This window comes from Maylandia zebra, linkage group LG20 (assembly GCF_041146795.1).
Source record: "Maylandia zebra isolate NMK-2024a linkage group LG20, Mzebra_GT3a, whole genome shotgun sequence".
NCBI classification, from domain to species: Eukaryota; Metazoa; Chordata; class Actinopteri; order Cichliformes; family Cichlidae; genus Maylandia; species Maylandia zebra.
The window spans coordinates 8,833,051-8,843,340 of record NC_135186.1 but is presented as its reverse complement, the minus strand read 5'-3'; the positions used below and the strand labels follow the sequence as shown (position 1 = coordinate 8,843,340).

General features: G+C 42.4%; 1 protein-coding gene and 1 non-coding gene across 4 annotated transcripts in view; one reads left to right on the top strand and one right to left on the bottom strand.

The window, feature by feature from the left end:
• The first annotated feature begins 712 nt into the window (after window positions 1-712).
• sema3h (sema domain, immunoglobulin domain (Ig), short basic domain, secreted, (semaphorin) 3H) overlaps window positions 713-10,290 on the top strand; it is a 59,413-nt gene continuing 49,835 nt past the window's right edge. For 2 of the 3 annotated variants that reach the window (XM_076878221.1, XM_076878220.1), the window contains exons 1-2: window positions 713-823; window positions 995-1,145. In XM_076878221.1, the coding sequence (XP_076734336.1) occupies window positions 821-823; window positions 995-1,145 (154 nt within the window). In that variant the 5' untranslated portion in view covers window positions 713-820. Of the gene's footprint in view, window positions 837-994; window positions 1,146-10,290 lie in introns of all 3 variants that reach the window. The other variant, XM_076878222.1, reaches the window with a different exon arrangement.
• On the bottom strand, window positions 4,465-4,537 carry trnar-ccu (transfer RNA arginine (anticodon CCU)). The gene has a single exon. It is a non-coding gene; the product is annotated as a tRNA-Arg (tRNA).

The window sequence follows — 10,290 nt, the reverse complement described above, 5'->3', positions numbered from 1 at the left end:
ATGATTGCATTTGGGTTAGGAGTGGAAAAAGAGAAAATAATGAGGATAAGGAAAGAGACTGAGGGGTAGAGTTTGGTGTTTTGCGTGGGTTGTTTTGGAACTGATTGTAAGATCTCACTCATTTACTTTTAGTGCACCTCTTGGCTCGGTCCCTGATTGTGTTTCATGAGTTGGTCTCACCTGAACGCAGTCCTGAGGCTGGAACCTGCGGTTCATAGAAACGCTAAAATCCTTTTTCGCCTCTCATAAAAAGTCGATTTATTCTTAATCGATTCTCAAAACCTATTTTCATTGAGTGGTTAACACAATAAACATGTGTCTATACCTGTTGCTTTAAAAAAAAGTTTCCATAATCTTTTATCAGCCACTTTTTCTTATTCTATTTATTTTTTGATAAGTATAAAGCCATCAGAAGAAAAGAAAAAGAGTGAGCGAGAGAGTAAGCGCAATAAGGAGAGGTCGGGAGAGAGACTAAGAGAATGGTGCATAAAGATGAAAGCTGATTTCCTCCGTCTCAGTTCCACTTTAACAAGGTTTTCCTGGAGCGGAGTGAATAGGCGAGCACGTCTGCATATGTGTGGCCACAAAGATCTCGGATTTTTCTTCTCCTTCCTGAGAGAGAGAGAGAGAGAGAGAGAGAGAGGGGGGGAGGGAGGGAGACAGCGAGCACATGTAGAGAGGAGCTGGGACGAGAGACAGAACAGTAGAGAGCTGTCAGGCTGCGAGGAGGCAGCAGAGAGACGACTCACTCATTTTCTTGGAGTACGTTTTGCCTCCATCTCTGACGCGTGCGTGCACAGATAGCATCGCGGACACAAAGATGGTAAAGTTTGAGTGTGAGTGCTACTTCTTACCTTCCTGTGAAAAACTGTGAATCATTTTAAGGATCTGGACTTAAGCCTGACACACTGTGACTGGGACTTCACAGTTTACTTTGGCAGGCAGGTTAGCCCTTTCTCTGAGTTCTACACTGAGTTAGTGTGTCTGTTGCCAGAATTCAGTACATTTGAAGCTGGACTTGGACTCCCCGTGTGCGATGAGGAGAAGGATGCAATTGCTGGTGGTGGTCCTGCTAGCCCACCTCGGTGCCACCTTGACAGGAGCGTGGAGAGCATCTCAACCCAGACTGCAGTTCACACACCCTGGTAAGAAGCAGCACGTCCATTTCTGAGCATTTCTCTTTATGTTTCCTTTAGTGTTTCAAGTCTTGGTTCCCCACACGTACATGCAGGTGGCTGGAATCATGTACCGCTTCACATTTTTCCCCACTTTTCTTTCTTTGTCCTTCTATTAATGCCCACACACTGTTATGCAATTCATGTATAAATTATACAAAGCCTTTCTGTTCATGTACCTGTCTCCATCAGCCCTTTTCTTTCCTATATTGTCCTCCAACTCTCTAACCACCTGTATTTAATCAATCATCCTCCAGTAGTCAGGTTCAGAGTGTGACAGCCGTATCTTTAGCCCCACCTTGCTTCCTCCTTTCACTGTGAGGTCTGACACTTTAAGTGAAAAGTAGCGCTTTTGTCCTTTTGTCACTTTTGAATAATAACAGCATATTCTTGAAAGTTAAGAGTCTTTGTAAAACCACATGTCAGACGTGGCAAATGACATAAAAAAAAAAGTCCGGGAAAGAAAAGAAGAAACGAAAGAACCGATTTAAATGCAGCACTCATAAGAGTATTTCAGATAAGCTCTTATTGCACAAGAAAATAGAGTGCAAGTGTAACTGTAGAAGGCACGGCAGGTAAAGATGAACCAGCCAATCAAGTGGGATAGTGTGGAGGATGCTTGCTGCTGGCAGTTTGGGTAATTATTTTAGTGTTTGTCTCTGATTTCTCTTGGCCAAACTGGGACTTTGCCAGACAAAAAGTCATGCTGCTTCTTCTTCCCGTTGTATTTTGGTTTGAACAGCTTGAACAGCATTATGAGAAAACCTGTACATGCTGCTTCTTTGGCAAAAATACCCAATTACAGTGTTATCCTTATCAATCGAGAAGTTTTTCTAAAGCATAACGAAAGCATGGAGAATTCATGTGCAAAGCCTACTTTATCGACTCGAGATTAATTTCCTGTCAAGCTCAAATCTTTTGCCAGCGCCTTTGAAGCACTTCGTTAATGAAGTTTCAAACTCGAAAGACCTTCTCCATGACAGCACCTCAAACCTCCCGTCACCCCACCTCGCCCCCTCTTCCAGGATTTGGAAATGTGTCCTTGTCTGTTAGTTTCAGTTATGGCTAACAAAGAAATAATTATCTCATGGCAGAAATCCCAGATTCAGATCATCAGTGAATTAATTATTTCTTGGCCCCGGGCCGATCTGTCCGCTGTAGTGAGGTCCACGCAGTGGTGGAAGGACACACATAACAGAACCTCCTTTTAAAAAAAGGGAAAGGACAGCTGTAGCCACTTGAAGTTTCAGCTGTTTGTCGGTGGAGAACTGCATTGTGCTTCTGTGTGCGTTACACATTTTTTCCTCTTTCTCCATGCACTTGTATCACTGTGCAGCATGTCGCATGAACTATGCTGTTACAGGCTGATGCGTTGGTGAACCGGAGTTGATTTTGACTACTACAAGGTGGTGCTGTTCTGCATCAGCTGCTCCAGTTTTACTGTTTACTTTACCCTCGTGGATGCAGCAGTTGGGTGGGGTCTGCCTCGCTGAAGAAACAAGGGGACTCTAGGATGATGTGTGCGTAACAAACACTGTAGCTATAGATGCTCTTGTCACCACTGAATAGGGCAGGACTAAATGCTTTGACCCGTTTTGGGGTTTTGCTGTTTGAGGATAACAAACGTGACGGTCAAAAGTTTTGTGAAAGCAAAATCCTGTAATTAAAACAGGATTTGGATTTCAGCGTTTGCCCTCGCGGCTCTGGCGAATCCCTTTCAAATGAAAAGGATTTTTGAGGCCTTTAGTTACAGCGAGGTAAACTCAACTCCCTTTAATCATGTTTACCGGAGCCACCGTTGATTACGACACCAGCTGATTACACATCCTTGCATAAGCCGAAAGATGCTGTAGAATCCGTACTTTAAATCTGGAGTCGACCAATTGTGACCTAGAAAGTAAAGAGAGAGGGAGAAGGGGAATCCTTTTGGATTCTCCCAGGGGGGAGTTTGGCTCTAATGGAATCTGGAGTAGCTTTGATTGAGTGATTGTGATACAATAGGTGCCTGCATGTCCTTGAATATATATGGCTGCATATTCTTGGACAGGAATATGGAGTGTGTGAGTGTTGGCGTGTTGGTGCATGTGTTTAAAGGCTTCTGCATATGTACCTAAATAGAGCAGCTTCATTTCCAGGATCTCTGCCCATTTTACTTTTTGTTGTGTATTATGTTGAGACGAATCCTCGCATCCTTGAACAGCAGCGGTGTAGGTGTGCGTGTGCGTATGTATATATGTGTCTGTATGTGTGTTTCCTATCTACAGCGGTCAATATGCTCGTCTCTGGAAAGAGAACAAAAAGAAAAGTATGATGTGTTTACTGTGGTGCCCACCATCATGCTGTTGTACACATTTGTTTTTGTTTGTGTGTGCGCGTGCACGCTCTTCCTGCCTCTCTGTGGGAGCTCTATACTGTGGTCATTTCCCTTCTCATCACCACAGAGGTTTTCCTCAGACACAAGGAGGAGATTTTTTTTTTTTTCATGGAATTGCTGTAATTACTCGAAATATTTTTTGGCCGCTTAGAGACACTGTACATTTAGCTTTTCCTTTTCCTTTGGTATGCACAGCAGATGATTAACTAAAAGAGAAAAAACAGTACAGGCTGACATTTAAGTGAAGTATTTCACCCTATCACTGGAGAAAATTGGCTACTACAAAGAGCTTTGAAGCAGAAACCAAAAGCATCCTTCAGACTCAAGTGAGTGGTACAGCAGCAGTAAATTGATGATGAAGTAATAGAAGGAAAATAGACAACTGAGGGAAAAGGTACAGGAGACAAAAAAAAAACAAAAACAAAAAAATTGTATCCACTGAGTTGGTGCCTCAGTAGCAGCACTGCTGATGAGACAGTTCAGAATGTGAAAGGGCGTACAACATTGGGACCATGGGACAAAAGCAGTGATGTAATGAAACAACAATGCTAACGCTCACTAGCCTTATTGACCCCTGGATCATTGAACTAGCATGCTTGCTCTGCTGTCAGTCATGCCTGCTGTTCACAATCCCGAGTCTGTGTCTAGAATAATGACTGGAATCTAAGTGTTTTCTTAGATTTCAAGAAAAAGCTGTGTTGGTTCATTCAGCAAATGCCCCAAAAAGTCACTGTAATAATTTTACAGCAGCAAGAAAAGATGTTAGTTATTATAAAGTTGGCCAAGGCAGTGTAGGAGGAGATTGTGGTGGATAGAGCATGTGAGATAATTATTTCCAACTGACAGCGAATGTTACTTTGTTCTTTTAACTACAACCACAAGCCTTGTCTGAGCTACTTTAAAAAACACCATGTTCACCCCAGATGGGACTCGAACCCACAATCCCTGGCTTAGGAGGCCAGTGCCTTATCCATTAGGCCACTGGGGCTCTGGCTGGGTATATATGTGGAGACAGTTTGTGTTATCAACTTTGCTATGAACCACAACAGATGTGACTTGAATTCTCAGTCACTGGGTTTGGAGGCATGTAGTATCCTGCAGTATCTCTGAAAACTGCAGTGATATATATATATATATATATATATATGACAAAGGTCCTTTTACCTTTTACTGAGAAATATAACTGACCAAACAGCTTTGTGTGTGTCTCAGAATTAAAAAAACAAACAAAACAGCTTTAAATACTTAAATACACGCTTGATTACCTCCTAACCCCCACCTATCTCTTAATGGCTAAATGATCCCAGTTATTCACTCGCCAATACACACACAGACACACTTATGTATAATGAGTCCATTATCCCGGCCATTCAGTCAGTGATAGTGCGCATTTCTTGAGGGAAAATGGCAGTTATAGATACGATCTGTGTCCCCCGCACACATGCAGACGTACACATTTGCTTGGGAATGTGTTATGTGAAACCTGTTTGGTGGATTGCTGCATGAAGACCCTATAAAATAATTACTCTGGATGCAGCATGTGAGACTTCACGCACACAGTAACGCTGTATACCCGAACGCAGCTACACAAATGTGTATGTGTACAAAAACACAATCATTACAAGTTCCTAAAGAAGAATGCAGTCCCTTACAGCTGCATCATCACCAACCACCCTTCCAACTCTGAAACTAAAGGAAGCATCACGATGATGTGGCGAGGATGAGAATATCATCCTCACCACATTACCACAGCAAAACTTCATAAAAGCCTCAGAGGAGCTGCGGCTGGCTTATCTAAGTGAATTCGAACCTATTAACTCACACAGAGGCTGAGTCATGTTTTATTCATGTGGCATTCACTTCATCAATTGGTTTGCCATAGACATTTAATAGCAGTCAGTCTCTGTAGTGAATTGGAATGAAGTCAGAGTTTGCTTGGCGTGAATGGAGACACTGGCTTTGATGGCTCACCTTTAAACTGCTGATTCCTTGTGATGGGGCGTAATCCGGGCATTTTACTCATCCTGCAGTTTCTCTCTGGACAAATGCCCACATTGTAATGTGAACGTAATGAGTTGTTTTAAATTGCATGCTATTAAAATGCAAATTGCGTGGTTATTATACACAGTAGATTCGTTCATCAACGTCCAGATGCATGTTTGCTCATGCGCTTGTCCGCGGGACTCAATCTGGGTTTTCTAAAAGAGAAAATGTTGCTACAGAAAAAGCTATAGTTAAGATAAATCCTTAAATAGTTTCATTTTTATCTCTGTGATATTTAAGGATGGTTAAAGCCCTGACATTGCCCATCCACGAGCTGACTGGTTTTGATAACGCAGAAGGACATTTATTATGCAGCTGTGTTGTCTGTGAGACACACAAACCAGCAGCTGTCAGCATATGTGGCCACTGTTTGCCTTAAATGAGTAGAGAGAGATTGTAGAAAGAAAATGCAGGCTGTTCCAAAAAGATAGGACGGTTTATTGGTTTTAAACTTGATGTTCTCACCTCACAGATCACAGATATTTGGAATCCCAGATTTTAGTGCTATTCAGGCTCATTAGCTTAATCTGTAGCTTAATGGATTACCATTAAGTATAAATATATCTTAGCGTGTTTTCCAGCCGAGAGAAGCAGATAAACAGTTAGCACTCGACCTCGGCTTACTTTTATTTCACTGCTGTGTTGAGATTCCAGGTTAGGAACAGTAATCTGTTTTGTTCCTTGTTCGCTTGACTGGCGTGCAAAAGTTCGTCTCCTCTCTCCAGCCTCACCTTTCTCTTTTCCGCGTGTCCCAATAAAGCACAAAAGCCTTCAGAGGGATATTAAAATCAAGAAATATTTCATTATTCATTTATTCTTTCAGATCTGTTTCTATCTAGGCCAGTGCTTTCCAGGCTCTGGGCTGAGGATGTTGCTGAGACTTGGATTTCACTGGGATGGGTATCTGGCACAGAATCCGGATAGTCTCTGTTATTAATTTTAATGGTACCAGGCCCCAATGGTGGCGCAGTTGTTGCCTGTCACTGCTGAAGTCAAACGGCAGCTGTTTGCTCATCCCACGCTTCATAAAAGACTCAACTAAGACTGCCTTTTCTCTGGAAGAAGACCTTAATTTACTAGCTGCTTGCAGACTAATTTGAAAAGTATAGCTGCTACCGAGGCTTTTGAAAAGACTTCACCCTCCTCTGCTGTTTAAAATGATTCCTCCAGAATATTTGGAAGACCTACACTAAACTTTAAGTACTTGCTAAGACTTAAAAAAAAAAACCCTGATTAAGGGACTCTGAGGTGGAGGGGTTTCTCCTGTTTCTGGACAGAGACGGTGAATAGAGTCTAATTACACCCTTGCTTTGGCAACAGCAACCCATGACAACAGTGGACATGCTGTAAATTTACCCTCCGGAGGTTTCTGGTGTTAATATGTGAGCGCTATCTTTAGCCAGTCATTAAATAAAAATCCACAAGCTTCATATTTCTTCAATTTCCCTCAAGTATTAATTTGCTCCAATCTGACCTGCTGTCAATAAGCTAGAGCTGAGTTTCCAACCATTCCTCTGTGGTTCTTTCTGTGTGTCAGCAAGTCTTTTCAAGCAGTGTGAGACTGAAATTTTACTCCCATTATTCAGGTGTTGTTTAGGGAGTTTAGCTTTGTTCTACTGTGTACTGAAAGCCAGACAGGGGGAAACTCTGCAAACAACAAAAGAAGCTCAATATTTTTTAATGAGCTGACGCTTCAGAGTCATGAATGGAGGGGGAAAAGTTTTATTGGGCTGTTTTCTGTGATTTTGGTCTTCATCTTTGTCCAGATGTATATTTCTCACAGCTTTCCTTCACGTTAGCAGTATTTCTGTGGTATTGTGGGATTTTAATCCACAAAACACACTTGAGGTCTTCATCAGCTGCAAGCCAGAAACAGATGGGATCAATAGTGCTAAGATCTACTCTGACCGTTAGTTTACCTCATTAGGTGTAGTTTAGGCCAAGCTGGAGATGGAGGATGTGAGTGTAAATGTAGAGGATACAGAGGTATATTAACAGGAATTGGCTGGAAATGTATATTTGTGTTTAAACTAAAGTTTTCTCTCTTAAAATCCATCTGTAATCGAGACTATAGTCTATGATTATGTCAGGATTTTACTTTCTGTTCTATGCCCATTTTCATGAACAGTCATTTTTAATTATTTTTCACCTTTTGAACGAAAGCATAGGACATCTAGAATCAGTCGACCACGCTTCCTCAGTCAGTTGTTCTTAGACTGACTGTGAAGGACTTCTAAGGTCGAGGCTCACTGAGAGTATTTTAAAAATGTTTGTGACTACAGCCGATCTTTAACCTCTCATGTTACCGATCTGACGTTCCCATGTCTCTGCAAAAGAAGCAGAAACCACAAGAATAAGATTCTCTCTGTTTTAGCAGCAGTGGAAAGATCAGACATGTGCCACAAAAGGTTGGAAGTCAGACTTCCTTTTCCTGTTAAGAAGCAAGAGGATGCAGAGTAACAGATAATGCGTTTGATCATCTGGGCTGGCTTTAGAGTAGAGAGTCTTCACAAGTTTGACCCTCAAAGTTGCCTGTAAATCGCTGTAGACATCACGGCTGTCCACAACCGTCAGGGGACAGCTACTTGTCTTCATGGCTGCCCATATAAAAAAATATCCATGAAGCACGCTACGCATCTAGTAGCCATTTTTCACATTAACAGGTCAGTGTGGATGACGATTGTGCTGCAGAGCAAGCTCATCAGCAGTGATGTGTTGCCTCACAGTCTATGAAACAACACAGTGGTGATTTTATTTAAGACTCTGTCACCAGTCCAGGCCACTAAGGGCAATTGTTTCCTCTTTGGATGAGCCCACTGCAGAGTCATGAACTTGAAGACTCAGAGTCAGCAGAATCACAGACAGATGTCACACTGACTCAACTGAATCTGAAGGAGGAAAAAAAATTATCACATGCCTTTTGGATTTTTGTCCATTTGCTCCAAATAGCTTATAATCTATACGTTTTCACTATTAATGGATTACAAAACTGTTCTTTTTTGAGAAACAGGAGCTAAGCACTAACTTCAGCAGTCCTAAATGTCTTTTAAGGTTCTTTGTGTTTCAGATTGTGAAGCTCAGGGTGGGAAAATAGACAAACTTCAGCTGTCCAATGCAAAACATTTGTTTTTGTTGCCATTAGCAAATGAGTTAACCCAGAACATTGGTCTGCACTGAGGTCCCCACACTAGGCTGCGTATAACTGTGAGAATATGAAGCGAAAGACGAAAACAATGAGTTCTCAGTGATCCTTCATTTACATTAATTAGAATTAAAAAAAAAACAAATTAGAGTAAAAGTAAACAGCGGATGGACTCCAGTGTGTGCGTGTAGCGGCACAGCGACCTAAACGAACAGTCTAGTGATGATGATGATGAATAATCGTTCCCTCTAGGGTCAAAGGTCAAGCTATCCACGTGGGTCTGGTCTCTTGGTGACACAGTCCAGATATAGTGCGTGTCTGTGTGTTTGGCTATAATTCCGCTCTGGTATGTATGCGTGTATGTGTGTGGGCGCATATGTTTTCGATGTGATAGAAGAGTTGAGCCTGTGTAAATTAAAAATGGAGTATTTCAAAAAAGACAAAGGTATGATTACTGAATGTCAGCCGAGTCTATGTGCAGTCTGGTTGAACAGTGCTCGGCATTCCAGATTCATGTTGTGTACTGCGTGTTCATTTGCAGATGATTAATTCGGCATCTGGGACGCCTCACGTCGGACATCAGAGTTTCATTCATCATTATTGCTCATTGTGGATTCTGACACTCAGCGGGAGCTTAAGGCGGCGCGATCACCCTCTGTAACACAGTCGGGCTTTGTGAGAGATGCAAAGTAGCAAGAACTTGGCATGAAAGGGAGAAAAAACAAGGAGACAATTAGATTTTATTGCGAGCTAGAAAAGATTTTGTGTGCGCACATACTGCTCGTGCATGTCCCCACATCGAGTGCCCATCTGTGTGCCTATGGGCTTTGTTCCCAGGCTTCTGCAGGCCTCCCACTGTAATTGCACCAGTAATTGGTGAAGTGATAACCCCATTTCCACAGGAAATGTGCCCCGGTTTCCTCGCCCCTACCAAGACTACCCCCTCCCCGATGGCGCAGCTAACAAAGTCCTCCCCCTGGGAACGCCGCACCAGACAGCTAAAGTTCCCCAGGGCTCAGCGGGTAGACGAACAGACAGACAAAAGCAGTCGCACAAAACTACACACACACACACTGTATGCAGCTTATAAATGGACAATGGTTTAGGCCATGAGCTAATAATTGGATAGATTAATGATAAGTGTCGCTTGTGTGTGCACGCAGCTATAAGTGGAGTGTCTGGATGTGGAAGAGATTGCAATAAGACACCAGGAAAATAACAAAGCTGGACTCCCGGGAGTGAGATAACGATTGAAATAGCAACTTGATTCTTTCATCATCTTTTTCTTTCAATTTTCTCTTGTATGCCACTCACTTTTCAAACGTGTCAGTACCAACTTTTGAAAGAGTTGCAGACCTCTTCTGTTCTTCTTGAAATAGCTTGCAAGTTCCTCACTCAGCAGGGAAAGTTTCCGTTCTTGAAACCTCCTGCTCGCTAATGAAATCAGCTCACCTGTCCAGCGGTGCGCATAGTCACGTACTCATGATGTGTTCCTCTGATGCTGGCATGGAAAAGCTGTGCTGGCATTCGCTGTACTGTGTGTCAAATTGATGCTT